This window comes from Myxocyprinus asiaticus, chromosome 30 (genome assembly GCF_019703515.2).
Source record: "Myxocyprinus asiaticus isolate MX2 ecotype Aquarium Trade chromosome 30, UBuf_Myxa_2, whole genome shotgun sequence".
NCBI classification, from domain to species: Eukaryota; Metazoa; Chordata; class Actinopteri; order Cypriniformes; family Catostomidae; genus Myxocyprinus; species Myxocyprinus asiaticus.
The window spans coordinates 35,382,953-35,410,781 of NC_059373.1; the positions used below are offsets into that span (position 1 = coordinate 35,382,953).

At 38.5% G+C, this 27,829-nt stretch overlaps 2 protein-coding genes across 6 annotated transcripts in view; both read right to left on the reverse strand.

The window, feature by feature from the left end:
- Positions 1-237: 237 nt before the first annotated feature.
- LOC127420925 (high affinity immunoglobulin epsilon receptor subunit beta-like) lies at positions 238-22,504 on the reverse strand. Of its 4 annotated transcripts, none has more exons than XM_051663553.1 (9): positions 22,247-22,504; positions 14,016-14,143; positions 13,542-13,658; positions 12,573-12,629; positions 11,694-11,831; positions 9,231-9,281; positions 1,132-1,245; positions 754-819; positions 238-372 (listed from the first exon to the last, which is right to left on the reverse strand). In XM_051663553.1, exons 2-9 carry the CDS (start codon positions 14,109-14,111, stop codon positions 238-240), a joined length of 774 nt encoding a protein of 257 aa, XP_051519513.1. In that variant the 5' UTR covers positions 14,112-14,143; positions 22,247-22,504. The 4 variants fall into 4 exon arrangements, with proteins under 4 accessions (XP_051519513.1, XP_051519514.1, XP_051519515.1 ...); XM_051663554.1 differs by lacking the exon at positions 22,247-22,504 and adding an exon at positions 15,597-15,704; XM_051663555.1 differs by lacking the exon at positions 22,247-22,504 and adding an exon at positions 15,597-15,608 and having other exon boundaries at positions 14,016-14,138.
- Positions 22,505-24,477: 1,973 nt separating this feature from the next.
- sema4ab (sema domain, immunoglobulin domain (Ig), transmembrane domain (TM) and short cytoplasmic domain, (semaphorin) 4Ab) overlaps positions 24,478-27,829 on the reverse strand; it is a 49,546-nt gene continuing 46,194 nt past the window's right edge. The window contains exon 15 of one of the 2 annotated variants that reach the window (XM_051663533.1): positions 24,478-27,262. In XM_051663533.1, coding sequence (XP_051519493.1) covers positions 26,409-27,262 — 854 coding nt within the window. In that variant the 3' untranslated portion in view covers positions 24,478-26,408. Of the gene's footprint in view, positions 27,278-27,829 lie in introns of both variants that reach the window. The other variant, XM_051663532.1, reaches the window with a different exon arrangement.

A 27,829-nucleotide genomic window follows, 5' to 3' on the forward strand; every position in this document is an offset into this window, starting at 1 on the left:
TACCAGGTGTAAATATTGGGCATGAGAGATTAACAATATCAGCTGACAGCCACAGATGGACTGTAGCCTTTTATAGCAGGTAACACATCGTTAAGGATAATGACATCAAACTATATTGCAAAGTCCTACTGTGTCGAATTCATAAACCACTGAAATGCAAAAAAAAAAAAAAAAAAGCCCACTGCAAAACCCTTTTTGATCTCTGCATGCTCATACAGAGCACATGAACAGTAAGTGTCAAATGTCTGTTATAGAGTCAATGGGGGCCACTTGAGGTTCAGTCGGGGGGCTGGGGATTTCTTCTGTTGGCTCAGATTTTGGCTCAGGCTCACGTTCTGGCATCGGCTCCACCTCAGAGACCATCACCTCCACCTACAGAGTTTGGAGTTTGAAAGGGAAAGGGAAGAGACAGAAGTTTGGTTGCTCAAAGTTAAAGTGTGTAATTTCTGTGCCACTAATGGCACCATATGGAATTGTAAAACTAATGACTCAACCGCAAGTAGGTTTCCAGAACACTTCCCAGTCTTCCATTGGGTGGAAAACAGACAGTCCCACCCCAAACTCACACTATTGGTTGTGCCAGTGTTGCTATGCTGGACTGGTCTGAAACTGAGGTACAACTACACTGTAGCAGTGACTATAACTATAAAATCTACACTTATATTTTTAGCTGTGCCATACAACTGCATCCAGTATACCACACTTGTACTACAGCCATTTTTTTTTTTTTTTGTAAGGGTAGTGTTATTGTACCTGGGGTTGGTTAGGGGTGGCCGCCTCAGGCTGAAATAGGGCCGAATGCTGTCCAAAACCAGGTAACTGCAGAAATGAAGGGGTTATCATTGTATTATTTAAGTTAAACACAGATTTGTAAGGTAATTCTAAGAAACAGATAGCATAGAACAAATATAGAACAGAGCTGCAGTTGTTTCACCAAATGTAATATTTACAATTCACAATGGTGTGAAGAATTGTACATGAAGCTATACCAAAAATCTACCACACTAATTGCACTAAACACCACCATTGCTTCCAAATTGATCAGTCATCACATATTCTCTCTCTGCACTGGTTAAGGTTAGAGTTAGGGATATGTAGTCTAGTATTTTATTGTACACATGTTTAACTGACCTGCAGGCCACCTTTAGCCAGAGCACTGAGTCCAAACAAAATAGTCACAATGCAGATGGTCAACTCCACCACCAGAAACAGCACCAAGGTTGCCAAGAAGCCATCAATCAAGAGCTGAGGCCACCAAAATGAGACGGATAGAAAATGAAAGAATAAGCATTGCGTTTTTTTATTTTTTATTTCTCTGCCATGAATCCTGTCTAACTATGTCACAAACATAAGGCATATATGGTGGCTTTGTCAGTCAATACTTAATTTGTTTGGTAACTTATAAATATGCAGACAAGCATATCAGTTAGGCATATTGAATATTCACAAGTCATTATCTAACAGCTTCTTTCATTTTGGAGCATTTTCAGACAACTGACCCAAAGTGCAAAACTGACAACACAATCTTAATGACACAAACCCTCAAAACAAACACTGTTACCGCATGCTACTGCACTGTTAGCCACTCTACTAAAGGCGGGCGTACACAGTGTGATTTTCGGCTGTCGTGCAAGCTCCCGACCGATTTTTTTCCAGTCGGGAGAGATCGCATCATTGGTGCTCGTGTGGTTGAGGCTCGCATCGTGTGAGAGGAAATACGACCAGAGCCGAGTAGCTCAGGACCTCCCGATAATTTTTAAAACTGTCTAAAATATTTGGCCGCAGGTGTGTGAGTGGTTGAATGAGCCGATTTGTTGATCTATCTGAAGTCAACCAATCAGGAGAAGGTGTTACAACTCACAAAATCAATAAAAACTGAGTGTTCATAAAGCTGTAATGATTGGCCACAACGATCGAGCTACCAGTGATTTTGCTAATACTATCAATCAATGTCAATGCGAACATTTATGATCTGAGGTGAAGGCTCTTAAAAAAAAAACATTTAAACTGGAAAATGATTTTAAAGACTCACTATGTTCTGTCAATCGTGAGTTGGGTTGTAGTGAGGCTGTGGACTGTAAAATGACACAATTGGAGGAGTTCATACATGTTGCTCTGGAAATACTAGAGAGAAAGGTTGTGAACTGTCTTCTACGAAGAGATCAACAGTGGGGGAAAAAGCTGAGACTAAGGTTCGAGTACCAACCATCACAGCACAGCAACCCTTCTCATCAACAACCCTCACAGCACAGCAACCCTTCTCATCTACATCTACCTCTAGTTCGAATCATCTGGGTCCCATCCACAGTTCATCCACTATACCAACCCATGACTCTGTACATCAACTTGGCCAACCTGAAAAAAGATTCTTCGATGCTCTCAACCCGGGAAAGGAGAGCAGAGGTGACAAGCGAGGAGAACATCTTTGATCAGAGCAACCCTGACAGAACCCCTGGTGAAGGAGGGAGTAAGGACACCTCCTGTAGATTTATGAATGATGATCCATTGGCCAGCCTTTCCTTCACCAGGGAGGAAATTCTTTGAGCCCAAGCAGATGACATCACCATCAACGAGCTAAAAGATACCCACTCTACCACCAAGACTCAGACCAGCCAGACCCGGGTATCCTGTATATGAGGGCTAAACAGAGGGACAATAGGTATAAAAGACAAGTCATTATTCCCCAGGTGCTGGTGGCCCACCTACTGCAGAGCTTCCATGAGAGGACGAGGGAGAAACATTATGGACCATTAAAGACTCTCCTGAGAGTACTGGAAGCTGCTTGGTGGCTGAGAGTCAGGAAGGAGGTCTGGAAGTTTGTCTCATCCTGTGTAATCCGTGGGAAGAACGAGGGGGCTGCTGGCCAATGGACGAGAAATTTGGACGAAAAATATCTCTGCCATGACAGACCCATCATTTCAACAAAAATCAACCTCAACGCATCAAACTTTCTGCTATGACCATAAAAGAATGACAACGAAAGGGAACGGGAATGTTATAAGGAAGGACAATTGCAAAACAACGCTGGGTATTATCGGAACCAGGTGGGAGGTGCGCTGCCTACCTCATGCTGCCCAGTCTGGTTCATAGTCCATCCACGCTCTAAGGTCTCCCCTGTATTCTCTGCTATGCTAGTGCCGACGTGGGTGGGCCTAGCCACATGAAATAAACTTTAAAGTCATTTTAACCATGCATTAGAAAGATAACCCACTCATGGACAATGAACTTGTGGCTTCCTATAGATTACTTCTCCTCAGACGCCGAAGGCAAAGGTGTATGTGGCATAGCCACACAGGTACATGGTTTAACATTTACACTATGTTCAAAAATGTATTTTTATTGCAATAGTGTTTTGATATAATGTTTTACATGTCTGCCTATGTCCGTTTTAACTTCCTTTTAATTGCATGGTATGCCTTTAAATATTGTTGGAGGTGACGGTTCAGTGATCACTGGACTAAGCTTGGACTGTGGAGTACTATTAATTGAGGATCAAAATCTGTGGAAGTACTTAACTTTTCCATGACTGTTCTCCTTGGGTTGGATTACGTGCACTTTTTTGGATTGTAAATACACTGGTGAGCTCACGTTGGATTGCAAACACTCACACTGTCTCCAAGACTGTTAGTTGTATATACACTTAAGACTCTGTCTTGTAAAAAGTATTTTAACAGTCCGAGAAGTATTGTTGTGTGCTGTGAAGTGTTGTCTGTCGTATATATATTTATATATATTGTAAATATACAAGTGTTTGGATGAGACTAGATCCAGCTCCTTATTCACCGAAATAACCATTCCACCCTAAAACATGGTGGGTGGCATATAGGGCCTCCCACTTATTTTCATTGGCTGTATTTTTTAAAGGTACAGTTGCACTGAAAATCTGAGGCTGTGGTCGGCAGGTATTTAAATAGACTGTTGACACACAATTTTCTAACGTGGCATGTGTGATAACAGTAGGTAGTTCTGAACTTCCGTGCTATTAAATTAAAGAACATTTAATTCTTTTAAAATTAAAGACTGTAGTAAATATGACGCCCTGCTGTGATGTAGGGAAGTAGATAAAAGTAGATAATAGTAACATTACACTTGCTTGTAGTTTTCATTAGTTAAGATCCCAAGAACATCATCGACATATTGGTGCAGTATATGTCTAAAGCGCCTATATGTGAAGCACACAGGGTTGGGAGGGTTACTTTTGAAATGTATTCCACTACAGATTACAGAATACATGCTGTAAAATGTCATTTGTAATGTATTTCATTAGATTACTCAAGGTCAGTAACGTATTCTAAATATTTTGGATTACTTCTTCAGCACTGGTAGATTTTTTCACTTGTTTTGACTATAAAAACTCTGCCAGTACAGTGACAAAATACACATGTTAAAAATACATTCTCTGAAAAACCTAAATATCTTATGCAGTGTTGTTTCTAAAACAAGATAAATCAAATTGATCTTGTTTTAAGGATTTTTAGATATTTTTACAGGAAAACAAAAAAAAATTATCATCAAGAATATGATTTGTGCCCTAATATCAAAGGTCTTACTAGAAAAAAAGAAATTATGATCCAACATGAATTTTCTTGATAAAAAAATATGATCGTGTCTGGTAACATGTGCATGTAAAATGGTTAGAAAAAGCATTTTAGCTTAGCGTAAAGCTGACAATTTACACAAGGTTTATTTCTATTTCTTCTGCTCCAAACTTACTTCTCTGTCTGCTCGTTTGAATGTAACACATCATAAGAAAGTGTTTCACCGCTGTTCAAATGCACTTTGGATCGCATCATTTATATGTATAAATGTTTTCCATCTGAAAGGACTAAATATTAAATGAAACAAATGACAATAAAATGCAAAGTAATCTCTTCAGTAACCAAAATATTTTTTGAATGTAACTGTATTCTAAATACCAATGATTTAAATTGTAACTGTAGTGGAATACAGTTACTTATATTTTAAATATGTAATCCTGTTACATGTATTCTGTTACTCCCCAACACTAGAAGCACATATAGTTAATGTATCTTGTATTGTATAACTCTCTTGAATTGTAAGATATCAGCTGCAGAGCAATACAATATAATAATTACGTACATATGTAATATATGCATACGTTCTAACATTAAGAATAATAATATTCTTGACAATCTGAAAGCATGGTGGGATAGAAAAATAAAGACTACTGAAATTAAAGATTAAATCATCTTTTGGTGCATCTTTATAAATATGAATCAAGAAGATAATACAACAAAGGTAAAGTATCGCACCTATCCAAAGCCCATAACAGTCAAATATATTCTCAAAAATAAAGAGTGTGGTGGGATAGAAAAAATAATTGACTATCGAAATTCTAAATATTTCACATATTCTCCAAAATCTGAGATTGTGGTGGCATAGAAGCACTCATTCACTAACTAAATTAGCAATTTCATCATATTCTGATGTGTTATGTTTGAAATATGATCCTCGGAACACCGCCACCCACAAGTACAATATATGCCACCTAACTGTATAGCCCATAACTACATTATTTCAAATATTCTCAAAAATCTGAAATTGTGGTTGCATAGAGGGACTCATACACAAACAAAATTAACAATTTCACCTGAGGGTGGCGGTATTCTGAGGATCATATTTCATATATAACACATCAGAATATGATGAATTTGCTAATTTTGTTTGTGTATGAGTCCATCTGTGCCACCACAATCTCAGACTTTGGAGAATATTTGAAATGATGACGTTATGGGCTATGCCGATAGGCAGCATATATTGTACCTGTGGGTGGTAGTGTTCCGAGGATCACATGTCAAACGTAACACATCAGAACAGGATGTCATTATGAAATTTCATTAGTGTTGGAGTCCTTCTATGCAGTGGTGTAGTAGTGTCTGAAGAGGTGGGCATACTGTGAATTTATGAAAGCAGAAGAATTTTTTTTTTTTCCCCATTTAAAAAAATGACTATTGTAATTACAGTCCCACATAAATTTACAAAATGTATATCAGGGTACATTTCTTGCTGGAATTGTGTAGAGTACACTGCTTAGAAATAAATTAGCCATGCAAACAGGCACTGGCATACACTGCACCTGTGTATCACTATGTACTGAGGTTCATATCTCAATGATGAAGCATGATGTGGTTTAATTTAGTTAGTCCATCATTTACTCAAACCCACCACCATCTTCTTTTGAGAATATTATACATTTTACAGATGGACTCTGGATATAGGCGATATACTTTACCTATTTTACATTATGTTCTTGGATTCATATATCTAGATGATGATGATGTAAAGTCTATTATTTTCTCTGTCCCACTACACGCTCAGATTGTCAAGAACATTATTATATTTTACTTTAGAGCGTATGTATTTTGGCTCTAGGGGTATACTGTAATTAAATTGTATTGCTCTGTAGTTGATATCTTATGATAAAAGAAAGCCTGCAATATTAGTTTTACAAATAGGCGCTGTAGACATATTCTGCACCAGTATGTCAATGATGCTCTTGGGTTCATATATAAAGACATCTACAAGCAAGTGTAATGTTACTATTATCTACTTTTATCAACTTTTCTACATCACAGCATGGCATCATATTTAATAAAGCCTTTAAATATAGTGTGGAAAAGTCAGAGTTAGTTACTGTATGTGAGTATTGTTACACATGACATGTTTGATGATTCATAATAAAAATTATAAAGAAAATCAAATCTCAATAGTAAACATTGCCTAATGTCATCTTTACACAGACTTTCACTTGAACATGGAATATGGGATGGGTCTTATACAGTGCATCTGGAAAGTATTCACAGCACTTCACTTTTTCCACATTTTGTTATGTTACAGCCTTATTCCAAAATGGATTAAATTCATTATTTTCCTCAAAATTCTACAAACAATACCCCATAATGACAACGTGAAAGAAGTTTGTTTGAAATCTTTGCAAATTTATTAAAAATAAAAAACGAAATAAATCACATGTTCATAAGTATTCACAGCCTTTGCCATGACACTCAAAATTGAGCTCAGGTGCATCCTGTTTCCACTGATCATCCTTGAGATGTTTCTACAACTTGATTGGAGTCCACCTGTGGTAAATTCAGTTGATTGGACATGATTTGGAAAGGCACACACCTGTCTATATAAGGTCCCACAGTTAACAGTGCATGTCAGAGCACAAACCAAGCCATGAAGTCCAAGGAATTGTCTGTAGACCTCCGAGACAGGATTGTATCAAGGCACAGATCTGGGGAAGGGTACAGAAAAATTTCTGAAGCATTGAAGGTCCCAATGAGCACAGTGGCCTCCATCATCCGTAAATGGAAGAAGTTTGGAACCACCAGGACTCTTCCTAGAGCTGGCCACCTGGCCAAACTGAGCGATCAGGGGAGAAGGGCCTTAGTCAGGGAGGTGACCAAGAACCCGATGGTCACTCTGACAGAGCTCCAGAATTTCTCTGTGGAGAGAGGAGAACCTTCCAGAAGAACAACCATCTCTGCAGCACTCCACCAATCAGGCCTGTATGGTAGAGTGGCCAGACGGAAGCCACTCCTCAGTAAAAGGCACATGACAGCCCGCCTGGAGTTTTCCAAAAGGCACCTGAAGGACTCTCAGACCATGAGAAACAAATATTGAACTCTTTGGCCTGAATGGCAAGCGTCATGTCTGGAGGAAACCAGGCACCGCTCATTACCTGGCCAATACCATCCCTACAGTGAAGCATGGTGGTGGCAGCATCATGCTGTGGGGATGTTTTTCAGCAGCAGGAACTGGGAGACTAGTCAGGATCAAGGGAAAGATGAATGCAGCAATGTACAGAGACATCCTTGATGAAAACCTGCTCCAGAGCGCTCTGGACCTCAGACTGGGGCGAAGGTTCATCTTCCAACAGGACAACGACCCTAAGCACACAGCCAAGATAACAAAAGAGTGGCTACGGGACAACTCTGTGAATGTCCTTGAGTGGCCCAGCCAGAGCCCAGACTTGAACCCGATTGAACATCTCTGGAGAGATCTGAAAATGGCTGTGCACCGACGCTCCCCATCCAACCTGATGGAGCTTGAGAGGTCCTGCAAAGAAGAATGGGAGAAACTGCCCCAAAATAGGTGTGCCAAGCTTGTAGCATCATACTAAAAAGACTTGAGGCTGTAATTGGTGCCAAAGGTGCTTCAACAAAGTATTGAGCAAAGGCTGTGAATACTTATGTACATGTGATTTTTATTTATTTATTTTTTTCATTTTTTTATTTGTAATAAATTTGCAAAGATTTCAAAAACTTCTTTCACATTGTCGTTATGGGGTATTGTTTGTAGAATTTTGAGGAAAATAATGAATTTAATCCATTTTGGAATAAGGCTGTAACATAACAAAATGTGGAAAAAGTGAAGCGCTGTGAATACTTTCCGGTATAAGGCGCAGTCTTCCTTAGCTTAAACACGGTCACAGGCGCTTTTTATAAAAAATGTCAAATTAAAAATGGCTTTAAAGCGTATTCACATGGATAAGACCTCACGGATCTTCTTCAGCATGTCTGCTATCAACATGCAAGCAGTGACGCAGATGAGAAGGACGTCACCTACATCTAAAGCTGAATAATACAGGTAGCCTACTCCACTAAAATAACTCAGAAATCTGCACTAAATGTCATGTTTGCGCTTAGATTAAATCCAAGTGTAATCAACAGAAACGGTGAGTGAATTTTCCACACTTTCTTTTTAATCATATACATGTTGTGTGCTTTATTATCATGCAGTAACTGGCAGCAACCCACTGACATTATGATTGATGTATGCAGTTATGAAATCACACAGCGTGAAAATTCATGTGACTGCTCCGGAATTTGCCAGGTCGTGAAGTCGTGTCGTGTACCACTGCACCTGTACGATTATCAGATAAACTGACTCGTAACGTGTGCAGGGGCACACGACCTCCCGAGTGTAAGAACTTGCACCGTGTACGCCTGGCCTAGGTGGCTCAAGCACAAATATACATAAAACCGACGATAATTGTTTGGTAAAAAAATATAGATGCTGTATTGTGTCTGTTGAGTCAAGAAATACAATTTGTGTTCGAACTGAAGCCAAAATGTACTCAACAACTGTAATACATCTAGGAAACTATGATGTCACTTTCAGTTCATGTTTTTTTCATGTTAAATACATTACCAACAAAAGAGCACATTCATACAAAGAAAAACATAAAGATCAGAATTACTTACTTTACAATTTCTCTCGACAGTATAAGTGCACTTCTTGTAACAATGTTGTTGCTTTGGAAAAGCAGACACAAAAGACAAAATGGTGTTGAATTGAATCAAAGACCAGGCTCACTTAACAAATACAGCATTGCAGCTCTGTTTAAATGCACTGTAAATATAGTTTGAAATTCTGCCCAGCAAACCTAATTAACCGATCGAGAAAAACTGTTACAGTTTTTTGGCTTCCTTGACAAACTACAGTGCCCTCAGAAAGCTTTTGGACTTCTGAGATTGTGATATCAAACATGAAAGTAATTGGACAGCTCTTATTAAAATGCTGCTTGGCAAAAACAATTCAGTCAGACAAAACTTAACCCAGAGTTAAAGGTGCACCCAGTCATTTTTATATATATATATATATATATATATATATCGTCTTGGACTCGCACTGACACCTGGTGTGGATGCAGCATCAATCAAACACAATAGTTTTCAGTTACCGATGCCATTGTAGAAATTCACTATTCACAGTCATGATTAATTGAATCCAAGAGTGAAAGTGTCCAATAACAGGGCAGTTACTGAGATTAAACAAGTGGAGTTTGGCTGGTCATGTGATTCTAACATGGCAGCCCCCATGAGCGGACCCTCTCCGTGTAGAATAAAACAGCTTTTATAAGGTTACTGATATGACTGGAGTCTTCATCTCATGTGAGTGCTCATGTTTTTACATATATATTTTCAAAATTACTATTCATTTAATTGGAGTAAACTTTTTTTAAAAAGGAAAAAAAAATAACTGAGTGCACCTTTAAGGTGGCAGGCTGTGATATGGCTGAGCACATGCTTACAAAATATTAGGAATGGCCAAAATGGCGGGCCTGGGTAGCTCAGCAAGTAAAGACGCTGACTACCACACCTGGAGTTGCGAGATTGAATCCAGGGAGTGCTGAGTGACTACAGTCAGGCTTCCTAAGCAACCAATTGGCCCGGTTGCTAGGGTGGGTAGAGTCATGTGGGGTTAACCTCCTCGTGGTCGCTATAATGTGGTTCTCGCTCTCAGTGAGGCGCGTGGTCAAAACCAAGAGTTGTGCGTGGATGCCGCAGAGAATAGCGTGAAGCCTCCACACATGCTAGGTCTCCGCGGTAACGCGCTCGACAAGCCACATGATAAGATGTGCGGATTGACAGTCTCAGACGCAGAGGCAACTGAGATTTGTCCTCTGTCATCCGGATTGAGGCGAGTCACTACGCCACCATGAGGACTTACAGCACATTGGGAATTGGGCATGCCAAATAAAAAAAAAAAAGAATAAAAAAAAAGGAATGGCCAAATTTTTTTGAAAAGATCAGAAATGCTTCGTGATGAAAAGTATAGTGTCACAGTCCAAATACCTCGGAAGGGCACTGTTTTTATTCTCTAGCATGGAAAAAGTCTGTACCAAGTGCAAAGGGTCACCATTTTTTGAATTTAATTAAATGTAAGATGCAAGAAACCTATGAGTAAATCTAATTCAAATAATCGAAACAATAAAAACGATAATACACACACTAATACTTTATAAAGCAATAATAAATAAACAGGACAAATGTAAAAAAAAAATAATAATAATTAGATTTGTAGAAATAGAAATAATATATAATTAAAAAATATAATATCTCAACAATTATGTTAAACCAAAAAATACACCACTGAACATAAAATGTTCATGTCCATTTGTGAAATTATTCTCAAATTTAACAAAACATATTAGCTACATATACACTAACCCACACCAAACGACTATTCACAACTGAATGTCTTAAAAAAGCCTTTATATTCATCCCAACAACTTAACTTCAGCTCTTTATACTGGCTAAAAAGATTTTGTACACTTTCCAAAATGATTTGCAGTATGTTCAATATATTAATAAGAAGGGCATTGTCACAATTTTGAACGTTTCTCTCCCTTTGCACAAAGTTTAATCAAAGCAAAAGTCACCCAAAAAGACTTTATTGATGTTTATAATTGTAAAAGCATTTTCAGTTTTGGTCAAATATTTCCAGCAAATTGTATCCATTTTTGTAGTCATCACTCAACTTCTCATTATTCCCATTCTTAAAGACTCTCTGACCTGAATGACATATTTTGGGTTGAAGGTATGAGCCTGGTCTTTTGACAGACATGCATCAGATTATGTTTCCCTCTTTTGTTCTTTAATGTTTAATATTTTGAAGATCCTATGTTTTGCACTTTGGTACAGCCCTTTGAAAAGCCATCAAGGAAATGTTTTAAAGAAAAAACTGTAACAAGATTGTTGTCGTAAGAAATTGATGTAGCCAGTTCATCACATCATTCCCAGTTTAAAATGTTTCATCATTCCCACTCTACCTAAAACTCCACATGCATTCATCTTCTATTAACTATAATAGCAGAAATGCATGAATGCATAATGCAACCCCACCAGCGGAGCATTAGCAGAGTATCAGTTTTGTGTGCTCACCACAGCATAGATCTCCAGTCTCCTGCAGTGCTCACAATGGTACGTGTCCTGGCGGTAAGGCAGGTGGCGGGACAGCAGGCCAAGAACGGCAGTAGAAAATGCTGCACTAACCAGGTGAGCAACCAGTGTGGCTTTCACCTTCACATAGACAACAATTACAGCATTGCTTACATAGCTTGATTCATTAAGTCAGATTAGATTTGGATTTATTTAGTCTGAAATGACTGCATTTACATGCAAAAGAATATTCCTATATTAATCAGAATTTGTTCATGTATTCTGATTATGTATGTGTCATGTACACGATTGCCATAATCAGATTAAGCCAATTGTTTTTTTTCGAAATCCAAATAAGGCAGCTGGCATATGCCTGTATTAATCTGATTCCTTATCATAAACACCTCATTCAGAAAATCCCCTGAAACTGAATATTAGTTTAGATCTACACGTGCAGTGGCAGAATTTTCAAAATCAGAATCAGAATTTTTTTAAACATGAAAATAAATGAACAGAAATCAATATATAGTACATACAAAAATCATTGTGCAAAAAATAAAAGATAAATAAATACATAAAAAAGAGCTTCAGAGCTTCTAGGACATAATAACAGAAAAAGAACATGTCTTAGTGTCTTAGTTTATGGATTATGCTGATTACAGGAGTATTCCAATAACTGTGAAGTATTTAATGGTCTTTTCCAGAACAAAGGATTAAACGGAATATAGGCAATACAGACTGTCCATTTACTGACATTTCCAAAAATTGAGAAGGAATTGATATACTCTACAGTACGTAAACACATCGATCACAGGTTCAGAGCAGTTACGTAAGCCAGTAGGTAGTTTTATTTATCCTGCAAACCTTTCTACCTTTACTTACCCAGAACAGTGAAGGGAACCTTCCAGCATGGATTAAAATCGATCCAGACACAAGTAACTGAAAACAACAGATTTAAAAAACAATTAAAGTTTACAAAATCCCTAGTAGCACCTTTCAAAAAACAATTTTTTTTGTCTAGAATCAGGCAGTCCTGCATTTGTGTTTTATTAAAGGAATAGTTCATCCAAAAATGAAAATGATCTTGTTATTCACTTACCCTGATGCCATCCCAGATGTGTATGACTGTCTTTCTTCAGCAGAACACAAATGAAGAGAAGAAAATAGGGCTCTATCAGGTCCTTATAATGCAAGTAAATGGGTGTCAGCACTCTGACGGTCCAAAAGTCACATTTAGGCTGTATAAAAGCAATCCACACGACTCCAGTTGATCAATGAATGTCTTCTGAAGAGAATCAATAGGTTTTATTTAAGAAACAAGTCGATAATTAAAAAGTTTTAATTTTAAATCGGCGCTTCCGTCCAGCGCTACAATGTTGTTTGAAATGGCTTAACTCTCGTGTGACGTTTGTTCTTCTGTTGTAAAAAAGCACCACTTCTGAATCCTCATGTGAACTCATGAGATGTCACGCGACAGCTAAGTGATGTGTCAACTGCTGGCAGGAAGAACTTTTTAAAAGTTAATAACATTTTAATTATCGATTTATTTTTTACACAAACGTATCGATTTGCTTTAGAAGACATTCATTGATCGACTGGAGTCGCATGGATTACTTTTATGCTGCCTAAATGTGATTTTTGGACCATCAGAGTGCTGGCATCCATTTACTTGCATTATAAGGACCTGACAGAACTCTATCTTCTTCTAAAAATCTTCATTTGTGTTCTGCTGAAGAAGACAGTCATACACATCTGGGATGGTATCAGGGTAAATGAATAATGAGAGAATTTTTATTTTGGGGTGAACTATTCCTTTAAGGGCATTTTCACATAAAATGAAATTCATCTTACCTGAACAACAATCACTACTACGACAATGACATCGGGAGAGAAGTGGACCTCTTCATAGAGCTGAAGAATGGTGATGCTCAGACACAGACACAAGACAGCAATGATGATCTGAATGGACTGAAAGAAACAACAGAACAGTGACATTAATGAATTTATTATATGCAGCTGAGAAGGTGAAGGTTTAATAACTGAAAAACAAGTCGAATAATTTATCAAATAACCTATAATGTATTTTTATGGACGTGTGACATCTATTTTTATGTTACATTAATTGGTCATGATACATTTATTAAAGAGCCGTTCTAGAATTTAAAGTTGTTGTTTTTTATTTCTTCTTTAATTTAACCATTCATATTGTGGAAATGAGCATAAAATTGTTCATACGATATTATTGGACCTAAACTAATAAATAGCCTACTTTCTCTGCATTCAATGCATTTCTTGGTTTGTTGCACTGTTGAATTTGACACTCACCCCAAGGGCTTTTGGCTCCACATTCTGAAATGTCCTCATTTGATTTGGTAAGAGATTTCCTGCAGGCCGGGTGGGGCCCTGACTCTCGATGCCCATGCTGATGTCAGTCAGTTTGAGGCGTGTCTATGCTAATATCAGAAATATGGTTTGTGTTTATGAGTGAAAGAACAGGTTATATGAAAGGGAACTAAACTTAAGAGGGTAAACAAAGAGATGAAGACAGAATCAATACAGACGTTAAAAGGATAATTCACCTAAAAATTATAATTTGCTTGTTATTTACTCACTCTCATGCCATCTCAAACTAACATGACTTTCTTCTGCCGAACACAAAGTTTTCTGTAGAATGTATGAGCTGTTTTTGTCCATACAATGCAAGTGAATGGGGTACAAAAAGTACATAAAGGCAGCATAAAAGTACTCTATTCGACTTGAGTGGTTTAATTCATGTCTTCTGAAGAGACATGATTGCTTTGGGTGTTTTAAATGGATTGTTCACCCAAAAATAACAATTCTCTCATCATTTACTCACCCTCATGCCATCCCAGATGTGTATGACTTTCTTTCTTCTGCTGAACACAAATTAAGATTTTTAGAAAAATTTCTCAGCTCTATTGGTCCATACAATGCAAGTGAATGGTGATAAGACATTTGTAGCTCCAAAAATCACATAAAGGAAACAGATGTAATCCATACAACTCCAGTGGTTAAATCCATTTCTTCTGAAGCAATATACAGGTAATAGGTGTGGGTGAGAAACAGAACAATATTTAATCCTTTTTTACTCTAAATATCCACTTTAACTTTCATTTTCATATGTGAAAGTGAAACTAAACAGGCACCACATGTGACTTTCAGATGTAAAAGTGAAAGTGGAGATTTAGAGTAACAAAAGGACTTACATTTTTATCTGTTTCTCACCCACTTCTATTATATTGCTTCTGAAGATATGGATTTAAACACTGGATATGGATTACTTTTAATTATATGGATTACTTTTATGTATCCTTTGTGTGATATTTGGAGCTACAAAGGTCTGATCACCATTCACCATTCACAGAGCTGAGATATTTTTCTAAAAATCTTAATTTGTGTTCTGCTAAAGAAAGAATGTCATATACATCTGGGATGGCATGAGGGTGAGTAAATTATGAGAAAATTTTCATTTTTGGGTGAAATATCCCTTTGCCCTTATTCACTATAAATCTTGACGTCCGGCCCAAAGTTGAATTTTCATAGTGTTTATCATCAACTTTTTGGCGACTGTGGCACAATAAAATAAATAAATAAATTAAAAAAACTCAACCTGCAACTTAAACATTTTAATTCATGTCTGCATTTTCCCAATAGTCCAAATGGGAGTGAAAACCGCAAACCTGGCAACACAGTATCTGGCTATGTATTAGCTCTGCACCTGCATCAAGAACAACAACGTGGGTGAAAGAGCATCTCTAATGAACCCGCCAAAGAGACTTAATATTAGTTTGTTTCCAACCCAAGTGATTTCAGTCTTATGGATTAATTTTATGCTACATTTATGTCCTTTTTGGAGCTTGAATGTTTTGGATACCATTGACTTACAGTGTATGGGCAAAAAACACTTCACGCATCCTTTAAAAAATCTTCGTTTGTGTTCCGCAGAAGAAAGAAGATGGTGTGACCGGCCTTCGTTTAGCTCTGCGTTGTGTGGATAAATGAACAAGACCGGGCAACAGGAATTACTCAGGCCAGATTTTATTCTGCATGAATAAAGAAACAAATTAATCAAAATAAGCTCGAATCTGTGGCCTTCTCTCACAACTGGAACACCAGCCTCTCTTCAGTCGCGCTTACCGCGAACTGAACACATTTTACACTTTTCATGTAAATCAAAATCAATTGTGTTCAACATATTTCATTAAAAAATAGAAAAATAAAACTAAATAAAATAAAGCATTTTACATAAATTCAAAACAATATTATCAAAAGCATGAAAGAGAACACACCTGTCAAGTGATCTGTCAAGACCAACACATCCACTGAACGCTGCTTGTTATCCTCTGCACTCCAAAAGTCAAGACAAACCAACTCCATAGGTGCAGAAGTTTGAATACTTTCCAATGGAGCTCGAGCAGCTGGTTCAGGTGTTTTTGCCAGAATACACCTCTTGCAACACTTCACATATTCTCTGATCTCGCTCTCCATCTTGGGCCAGAAGAAGCGCTGTCTTGCCAAATGAACTGTTCTAGCCTGTCCTTGGTGACCGGCAAGATCGTGAAGACCGTGTAGAACTTTTTCTACCATGCTATGAGGCAGAACATACTGATGTCTTCTCTGTCTGCTTATTGGGTCCTTAGTTAACCTGTACAGAATCCCATCACACACTTTTAGGTGATCCCATTGCTTGACAAGGGCTAAAGCTCTGTAGTCGAGCTTTTCTTTCTCTCTTCTTGAAGGGCGTCTTTTACGAAGTACAAAAGGGAGAACCTTGGAAATGGTAAGGTCGAGCTCTTGACTTCTTTCCAACTCATCATGAGAGAACATGGGTAGAGGCTGTTCACCTTGGCTAGTAGCTGCAATCTGCTGAACTAACTGCACCAACTGAACTGCTCGCGTCACTGTCGCCATTTCCCAGTCATCTTGGACATGGCAAAGTGTCTTGACGGCTACTGGATCACATGACTGCACATGACAACTTGACTGACATCCAACCTGATCACTCATCTTGTGACACTCAACCTTCAGACGAAACACATCCTGTATTCCTTCTTCTCCTACAGCATCAACTTCGGTAAGTAAGCGGTTGTAACTCTCATTCATGAGCCTATGACTAATTGACCTTGCAAATGGATCTCTGCTTAAGGTATCAGCCACAATGTTCTTGACTCCTGCAATATGTTTTATGTCAAAAGAATAAGAGGCTAATTTTGAAACCCACCTTTGTTCACAGGCATCGAGTTTTGGCTTAGTCATAATGTGTGTAAGTGGATTGTTGTCAGTCCAAACTGTGAAGCTGTGCCCCTTGAGCCAGTGGCTGAACTTTTCGCACACACTCCATTTCAAAGCCAAAAACTCGAGCCTGTGCGCAGGGTACTTCCTCTGTGACACGGTTAGGGTCTTGCTGGCGAAGGCAATAGGCCGAGCTATTTCTTCCCCTGCTGGAACTTGGGATAGCACAGCACCTAACCCATCTAAAGATGCGTCAATTGAGAGAATCAAAGGCCTAGAGAAATCAGGATGTGCTAGCACAGCACAGTTCGACAACCTCTCCTTGAGTGTATTGAAAGCAATGTCACAGTCCTCCGTCCAATCACTTGGATTCAGCTTTCTGAATGTGCCAACAGGCTTACTAACTTTCTCTTTACCTCGTCTCTTCTGACCCGCAGTTAGAGCAAAGAGAGGCTTGGCGATCGAAGAACAATTATGGATGAAGTGTTGATAGTAGAAAATCATTCCTAGAAATGACTTGATTCTTCGCGCTGATGGAGTGCAACCATCTTCCTCCATAAGTTGCAACTTGGACATTTTGGATATAACATCCACCTTCGTGAAGTCCACTGAGATGCCATGGCCAGAAATAATATGACCCAAGAATCTCACTGAATCACGCAAGAAATGACATTTTTTGGGACTCAGTTTCAGGTGATATAACCTAAGCCGCTGAAAAACCATTTCCAACCTGCTTAAAGCCTCTTGCTCCGTGGGTGCAAACACAAGTAAATCATCCAAATAGCAGAGCAGACTGCTAAAGTTCATATCCCCAAAAATGCTAAGCATCATCCGCATGAACGAAGCTGGGCTGTTGCACAAGCCTTGTGGCATGCGGTTATACTCATGTAGTCCCATAGGAGTAATGAACGCGGTGTATTTTTTGTCTTGTTCATGCATAGGCAAATTGTAGAATCCGGAGGTTAAGTCCAAGGTGCTGAAGTAATTGTTACCTCCTAAAGCAGCGAGACAGTCGGACTGATGAGGGAGTGGGTGAGCATCCTTGAGTGTCCTCGCATTAAGCCACCTGAAGTCCGTACAGATGCGGAGGCTTCCATCCTTTTTCCACACAAGCACCAAAGGCGATGCATATTCGCTTACCGATTTTCTAATTATCCCTTGCTCCTCCATCTCAGTTAACACCTGACGCAGCTTCTGGTAATGAGCAGGAGGGATCCTCCGATATGGCAACTGGAAAGGCCTCTCATCTGTAAGTCGGATACGGTGTTCAAACTCCTTAGCCTCACCACAGTCTAAGGGATGCTTTGAAAACACATTGTAATTTGTGTTTCACCAATTGTAATTCACCAATAACTGTACAAGTTTCTCTTTGGATGCATCAGTAACTTTGCAGAGATCAATGTCAATTTCACTTAACCCAACATCTTGCAGTCTCAAATTTGAAGTATAATTTGGAGAAGCTTGCATCTCTGAACTAACCTCCTTTATCTTTCCAGTGCCCTGCAAAACTGGGAAATCTTCAACAGCCAAACAAGGTGAAACATCTGCCAATTTCCGATTCTTTCTTAGCGTGACAGGTTGGTCTGACAAATTGGTTATTTTCATAGGTACCCACCTATCACCCCACATAGATGTTATCACACGAGCTACCATGATGTTTCTTGGCATAGTCTTGGAGGTAGTTGGTTCAACAAGAATGGTACTCCCGAGGGACAATAAAGTGTCGCTGGGCAATCTTCCCCACACTAAATGTTCTTGTCTAGCAGCAAGAGTGACAGCATGATGAAGCTTTATTGTTCCGATTTTGCTAGGGATCTCATCATGTCGCCAGCGAGTGAGATTTGACATCACATCCAAAAAGTGTTCACCATCCGGTGATAACTGTGTAGCGCTTTGCGATATGAAGTCCCAATACTCATCTGTGTTCTTCATTTGATTCACAATATGCTTGATCAAGTTGGTGCCAAGAATTAAATCATCATGTTGTCCTGGAACAACAAGAATTGGAACTCGACAGCTGATGCCATACACTTTCATACTAACTTCGTACAAACATTTTGGCTGTGCGGTCTTACCCCCAATACCGACAAGAATGATATTCTCAGGTAGTGATCTTTTGTCCAAGACAACATTTTCAGCCAACAACTTTTGTTCAGCTGTCTCACTAAGAGTACAAGACATAGAGCCAGTGTCAAGCATTCCTCTCATGTGGAACTGGTCATTTACAATCACAGAAGTATAGAAAAGATCATCAAAAGCCTTTATTTTCTGCATGTTTTGTGCGTATATCACGCAAGTACCATCAGATGCTGTATGACATGCATTCTCATACTGCTGTTCCAGATCACTTATGAGGGTTTGATCCTCACCCACACATCCCCTCTCCAAATGTGGGTCTAATGGTTTAAAGGACCAGCTCCTCGTGGCGAGTAGTTTACCTCCAGACTGTCATGACTACTCCACTTCGGACACTCTCTTTTTCTGTGTCCATGTTCAAAACAAAACAAGCATAAACCATCTCTTCTACAATGTGCAACTGTAGAATGGTCCATGCCTCTGCACACTTTGCAAAACTTCCTGCTCGCATTCCCATGCCTAAATGAATCTACAGGTACAGAGGGGGTTTGCATGTTATGCTTCAGCACACGATCGAGCAAACTGATAAGGGACTGAGTACAGCTGTCACTTGTCTGAACTGATGGTGTAACTGACAGCCCACCTTGACCTGCTGATACTTTCGGCACATTCCCAGATGTTCCATCATCTAAATTTGACATTTGGGCATTGGTAGCTACAGTCTTCGTAAAGGCAGAATGGTTAGACTGTGCCTTCATTTGTGCTCTTTTCTCAGCTTGATATTCATCAAGACGTTCTTGTATTTCAGCCGCCGTCCACCTATCAGCAGACTTGAACTTCAAGATAGCAGAAAGAGATTGGTCAGGGCAATGCTTAACAAACATTTGTGTCACCTCACGGGTAGGATCTTCAATACTTCTGCCCTGTCTTCTCAAACACTCGTCAGCTACATCAACAGCTTTATTAAGCCGAATCCAATATTCCATTGCATTCTCTCCTGCTACAGGTAAAGTGCCATAGAAGTCAGCAAGCGGCATAGATGAATATGACAATTCGCTGAAGTGCTGTTTGAGTATGTCTGTGACAATCCTTGGGTTTGTTTTAGGCTTCAGTGATGGATTGCTGCGTAGTGCTATCTTGATTACATCTTTAGCTCTCCCCATTAAATTCGACATGATCTCATCGGATTGTTCAGCTAAAGGAACACCTTTCTTCCTCAAATAAACATCCATGAATTCTTCCCATTCGTGTACTGATAATTTGTCAGATCCATCCCCTCTGAAACAGGGAGGTGCCTTAACATCAGGCTTCATCACCAACTTCATACCAGTCAAATTTAGAGAAGGTGACTCCACGAGAACCTGGCTCGTCCCTATGCTCTGCGTTTGAATATCAGGACACTCATTTATTTCACTGCTTTTTTTCAGCTGATCAGATATTGACTGCCCTATTTGTTGAGCAAGCTGTGTGATTAAACTACTTAAGTCAGTGTTACTGTAGTCTCGGTTGTCTGAAGCAGCACCTTCACACTTTTCTGATTCAGTATTATGTACTCTACCGGGGTTACGGGTAGAACAGAAATCAGGAGAACCAATATTAACTGTCCTTCTGAGTGGTGTCTGTTCAAGTTCACCAAAGATACGCCCCCTGGCAAAACCCAATTCAAACCCATCATTAGGAGAGTAACTTGTCTTCTCACTATTTTTTGACATTTTGAGTTTTACAGATCAACAAAAGTAAATTAGAACAGATAATGATCATAGCAACCAAATAATCAAACAAAATGGTATTACAAATTCAACCTTTTCTTTTTCTTTTCTCTCTTCTGTAAATATGAACTTTCAACCTTTTTTTTGAATTATGTACAGTCTAATGTCCAACCTTTTTTTTTTTTTTACACACAGGTACAGGCAGAATTAGGACGTTTGAATGCAGCAAACCCCAGCGACCAAGCTGACGTTGATCAAGGAGGATCTACGATGACTTGCATCAAATAAAAGTCACGGCACCAATGTGACCGGCCTTCGTTTAGCTCTGCGTTGTGTGGATAAATGAACAAGACCGGGCAACAGGAATTACTCAGGCCAGATTTTATTCTGCATGAATAAAGAAACAAATTTATCAAAATAAGCTCGAATCTGTGGCCTTCTCTCACAGCTGGAACAACTAACCTCTCTTCAGTCGCGCTTACCGCGAACTGAAGGAGAGCAACCGGAACCGGAACATAAGTCTTAAAGGAGCCACGCGCCATTTTTAACAATACTGAAAAAGTACCATATAACCATAGAAACATGACATCTCAAATAAAAGAAATCAATATTAAAAGAATTTCCAGAATACAAAATAATTATATAAATATAACAAATGATAATAACAAAAAGAGAGATTTTGTGTGAAATTAATAAATAAATATAACACCTGTTACAATGGCATGAGATAGCATAAGAGCGTATCCCAAATAATGAGATCGTTTTCATTTTGGGGGGGGGAACTATTCCTTTAAGTGTAGGCCTTTGCCATTAATGCAACATGAAAATAAACTTTAGAGTGAAAACAATATTTATTTAAACATTTAAAAAACTGAAAAGCCCCTTCCATGAATAGGCTACAACATAGAGGACCTTTGTGGGGGCCCCACCACAGGACAACATTCATTTCTTTCTAGGTTTCTAGTATGATGCAAGTCAACCCATTGTGTAACATTAGTCAATATTATAGCACTAATATTATATATTCTGTTCCACTAAATCCGTAGAACGTCCAGAGACATCATTTGCATTTTTAATCGATTTGAGAGAAAATCCTTGCACATTTCTAAAGTGCAAAAAAATAGTCTTTGTATTAAGACTTTATATTACTAAGTGAGCGCTGGACATTTCACATGATCAGTTGATATTAGATGTTTGCGGCTGCAGAGATTTGATATAGATTCGAGAGGAGCCAAATATAGACGCAATAAGACAAAAAACGTGCAGCATCATGCACATCTGCAGTGGCCCGCACTATGACACAACATGCAACTTTAGTTCCCAGTATGTTAATAACTGCGACATGAATAACGTTTATAAACAGAACGGGTGTCCGATTAATAATCTTTCTAACGCGTTTCCAGATTGACACGGACTGTAACCTTGAGCACCGTCATAGGTGGGGCCGAGAACATGTGCCCTGTCCCAAATAGAGATTCATTCAAACACGCGTGTGTTTCAGTTTGTGATGAAGCTTACCTCTCCTCGGCTCAGTTAAAATGCGTTGCCTTATCTTTTGCTCTTTAAATGAAGAACGGCATTCAGTTATTCCATCTGCGATGCGGGTAAAGGGAAAGAACTAGTTAATTCAGTGTGTGTGTGTGACAAACCGCTCGCGTGCAGTACCGCAGTGAGGTGTGTGTGTGATGGAGGCAGACTGTAAGTGATGCGGCACTATGGCAACTTCCAGAACTCACTCCTCAAAGACACTACTAGTGACGTGATGAATGAAAACGCTTTGCTTCTGATAATCAACGAAGCACGCGTGTTGCGCATAGACACAGTTGATAAAAGCATCAGATGCTCCACTGGTGTCCTTCGCTCACAATTTGAACCTTTTTTTTTTTTTTTTTTTTTTTTTTGAGTTGTTGAGATGAAGATAAATCTTGTAAAATCATATGTAATTATTATCATCAACATTTTAACACTCTATTTTTCTCAAAAAGAACAGAAATCCCATTTCCAGTAATGCACTTAGGACTAAGCAGTAATGCACTTAGGACTAAGTACTTGCTTGTTTTGATTATTGGGGTGGTTACCTCCCCACCATCCCCCCTGGAATCTATGCCCCTGCTTTCTCCTATCCCGCCCTAATATGATCAGACAACTATAAGTAAGCCATTCCTAGGTTAATTTCCTCATAAAATGTAAACATTGTGTCTCTGGTGTTTGTGGCCAGGGCTGTAGCTGGTGGGGTGAAATGTAGTAATGATTCTAGGGGCCCACAGGTCCAGGGGGGCCCACATCAAATTCTAAACTGTATTTTTTAATAGGAAAGGGGCCCAGAGCAATTTACAGTAAGGGGGCCCTGAATACTTTGATACGGCCCTGTTTGCGGCTATACAATTTGCTATAGAAATGTTTGTTTTGAGCGGCCTGTCCAGCCTTACACAACTATGTTGACTCAACCAATGGCGGCCATTGAGGGCAGGACTATCTGTTTGTGCGACCTATGACAGACAGGGAAAAAGCTGTTTGAAAGGAACATTTATTTTTTGCAATTTTGTTTGGTGATGCTAGTGGTGCAGAAATGACAAACGTCTGCTTTAAAAATGGAAAAATATTAAGCTTGTTTTGTTCAAGGAATAGTTCACCCCCGGAATAAAAATCCTGTCATCATTTACTCACCCTCATGTTGTTCCAAACCTGTAAGAATGTCTCTCATGGAACACAAAATGGCATGCTTTCCTGAATGTAAGCCTCAGTCACCGTTCACTTTCCTTATATGGGGGGTGGGGGTGATACAATAAAAGTGAATGGTGACTGAGGCCGTCATCCCTACTCCCAAACAGTGTCCCCAAACATTTCTTTTTGTGCTCCAGGAAAGAAAGTCAAACAGGTTTGGAACAACATGAGGGTAAGTAAATGAAATCCATGACTGTGTTCAAAAAGCCTTGTTGCCCACAAACATACAGTGGTACAAAACTGTAAAGAATCAAGAAGAATGCTTTTATATATACACATTTGTAGTGTGACTATATGGTCCCTGCCAAAATTCAATACTAGCCTATTTCATTTCAATTTGATATACATTTATATTATATACAATCTGTAGAATAAATGCCAGCAACAAAAAGGACTGCACTGGCCTGTCAGCCCTTAAAAATATTTAATATAACCATAATCTCTGCCAAAATACAATAGTTACTAAACCATGCCATACTTTGAAATCATAATAAATAAACATGGGATCTCTTTCAAACAGTGTAAGTGGTTTTCAAAATATTTCTGTAATTTAGCTGTAATTGATTTATGTTCATTCTGTAATTTATTTTCTTCTTTTTATAACAGTGGTAGATATTACTATAATATAATAATGTATAGGTTCCCTATAAAAAATGTAACAGTTTAATTGAAGTAACAATATAACTTGCTATGGCATTTTGGTGAAAACTGTTTTAATGGTAAATGTTTGTAAGGGTGATCCCAGCATGATGGAATAGTGACCTTACACCAAGCCTAGTTATTATCTTCAAGATTTTCTTTTAATATAATTTAATGTAGGTCAGAACTATAATCTCTAAACAGATCTGTCACTACAGATTTATTTTTAAACTTTTGCTGGCATCCTTTGGTGCAACCTAGTGATAGCAAAAAGTAAACGTTATAGAGACTGTCAATTTTAAGAAAACGTGTTGCAGCCAAACTATTTAAAAATCTTTTATTTTCAAACTGTCTATTACTTTTAAATACAAAATAAAGATCAAATAATTGTGTAAAAACAGTGGTGTGCACGTGTATGCATTTATTCCTTTGAAAGGCTTCACATATTGGGCATAGTGGACTGTTATCCAGCTAAAGACAAAAATGTAATTGTTCTTTGAACCACAGAAAGAACTGTCTAGCAACAAAACATGTTATCCATCAATGGTTTATAAAATTAACATTTGGCAATTTACAAGTGATTTCCCCATAATGAGGATTTCAACTCTGTACCATTCAGCGTTACATCGCAGCCCGGGGAAAACAAACTAAGAGACAAGTGAATGGTTCAGTCCCTTTCACTACAGTGGAACTGGTTGCAGTCAGCCCAAATATTCGACAGAGGTAACCAGGCTACACACTTCTGTATCAGGTCCAGAGTACCATAATAATACTTTGAGTATCATTTCTATATTAGGATATTTTAAGAAATAAATGATAGAGAAATATCCAAACTGAATGAACAAATCAACAAGTACCCGTATTTGCACATACTTGATTCTGCACAACTCTTTACACAATAAACATACAAAATTCTCAGCAATTAAATTAAACCACTTTGTCTTGGAAAGCTTACATTTTTTTTTCAACTGGTGCCAAGACTTTGAAAAAAATAAAAAATAAAATAAAATTACAAAATCTGTGTTAAACAGAAGAATGCTGTCTTAACGTTCAAAATTAGGAATTAGACAAGAAAATAGAATAAAGGCATAGGTGATTCTCATGAAACCCATCAACAAAATGTCCTGGTCATATTTAACCCCTAATCAATAATAATAATAATAATAATAATAATAACAATAATAATATGAAATCATATTTTGCATAAATAAAATGAAGCCTACATTTAAGATATTTTGCATTGTGACATTATTTTCAGGATACTTAAGCACATTTACCCCCCAAAATTCTCAATACGCATCTGGACATTTTACTTGTACTATTCCTAATTATTTCAGTGATTATTTTAATTACCGTAACAGTCACTTTTTCACTGTATTACAGTAAAAATGATGCACAATGATGTACACAGTTTTTTGTTTTGTTTTGTTTATAAAATCAGCAAAAAATAAAAGACAATACCAAGTCAGCACTACTATGATGTGTAAGTACTTTAAATATTAAATCAGTTTTTTTCCCCACTGCAGTAAAGAGAATTTGGGGCTAAAATGTGCGCATCCGTCATTAAAATAATGTCACAATATAATAAATAATAATGGTAAAAAAAAAAAAAAAAAATGGCTTCATTTTCTATATGCTAAATATTTTCTTACTTGTTTCTTTTGATTTTGGAGTAAAATAAGACCAGGACATTTTCTTGACTGGCTTCGTGAGAATCACCCACATAGACTAAAATAGCTGACAAAGTAAACCAAAGTACTTTCACTTTTCAGCAACCTGTTAATAAAAGACGTATGATAATTTAATTAGTTATGCCATCTCTCTAAACATGTCTTATCATTGAGGTCCATCAAAAGTAAATTTGAAATATAGGTTTATTTAACTGAACTGATTAGACTAAAATATCAGTTTTAAAAAATGTAAGTTGAGCGTAATTAAAAAACATGAAATTTGATCTCATTTTGAGTTTGTCTGAAAGTGGTTTGAGAGAGGTATAAGATCTATGATACAATTTACACTGAAAGAAACAGTTGTCACATAAATTACAGCTTAAATATTTACAAACTGGAAAATTTACAATTGTACCAACTTCTAGAAAGGTCTGAGAGCAGATCTTTGAATCTTACAGCTCCAAAGGTTTGTTAAAGGTTGCAATGTGCTTTTTTTTTTTTTTTTTTACCAGTTTTCTTTTCTTTCCCAGTGCAAAGTGATCATGCCAGTTAAGTGGTAAAGGAACAAAGCTCAAGGTCCGACACAGCACAAACACACAAATATGGCTCAGAAAAAGGAATATCATTTAAACACAGGGTATCTGCCCTCAAATGGGTGTGTTGGGTAGATGGCCATTCGAGCCGGTCAGCATACTGTTGCTCAGTGTAATGGGAGATTTGCCATTGTGCGTCTGACCGTTATGTGACTGTCCGTTGGGTGCTTGTCCATTCCGCTTTTCCCCACGTGGCGAGTGCCCTCGGAGAGTCTCTCTTTCCTGGGGCGTTGCAGCTCCGCCCCTCTCAGCATCCATGCGAGAGGAGAGCGTCTGTGGGACCGTCCTGCTGTGACACGGTTGCCGAAATCTGTAGAGGGCGATAGTTAGCAAGGCGCTGACACACAGAGCTAACAAAACGGACACCACAACTAGTTCCTGCAGGTAGCTGGGCTTGTCAGCGAGCTGGAGGTTTCCACCAGGCTCGATCATGCGAGATTTCTCCTCTTCTGATTCAAACCAGCGAGTAAAGTTCCTGCTTTTCCGTGTGGTGACAGCCGGCGCATCATTGTGAGCAACAGTGGGCTCAGGCTCTTCAGTTTTAGGCTTCGACTCGGTCCGTGTGGGTGTCGTCCACCTGTTTGTGGAGACCGGGGCTTTATTGCCTGCATCAGCGGCCGGGGTACTCTGTGGGCGGCTCGGGGCGACTGGTTGAATGGTGGGGTTGCTTTTCTGTTTAACGTGGTAGACGATGAGGATTTGGGTGTAGCCGTTTTCCTCAGACTGGCACAGGTAATGTCCCAGGGTGGATGGAGTTGCAACAAAACTGAGGCTGCCGTTGTCTGGTTGAATGTAAATTTTGGATGAGAGCTGACTATTCAGACGCTCCCAGTGGCGCTTGGCGAGGTGTGACGCTTCGGGACACAGCAGGTGTACCACCTCGTTTAAAGACACAGAGACCACCTCACCTGGAGGACAAAAAGCTGAGGAGGTCAGGGGCAAAAGTCAGCATAAACAGGACACCACAACAGCGACACAGACGTCTTTTATGGCACTTTCATGAATCTGTAAACGTTAAAATACTCACTTCAAAAGCATTGCCACATGACATAAACATTATATGTGTTAACATGATTTTAGTGTGATAAAATCAGGGATTTACTGACATTACGGAGTTTCCCAGATTACAGAGTTACCGTCGTCATGGTAACGAATTTTTAAAATTGGTTCTAACTTCATACAGAAAAGGTTAGTAAGTGATTTTTATCACAGTAAAATCATGTTAACATGCATTTTGTTTATGTCTTTTGGCTATACTTTTAAAACAGTGAGTATTTTAACATTTACAGATTGGCCCCTATTCACTTCCATTGTAAGTGTCTCACTGTAACCCAGATGTTTGCTTTTTTTAGGAAAAGGAGGGACAAGTCAAAACATTTTTTTGTGGTAATCAACATTGTGCCACAAATGCTGTTGATTGAGCTTAACATGTAATGAATATTACTTTAAATAATATTAAAATAGATTTTTCTAAT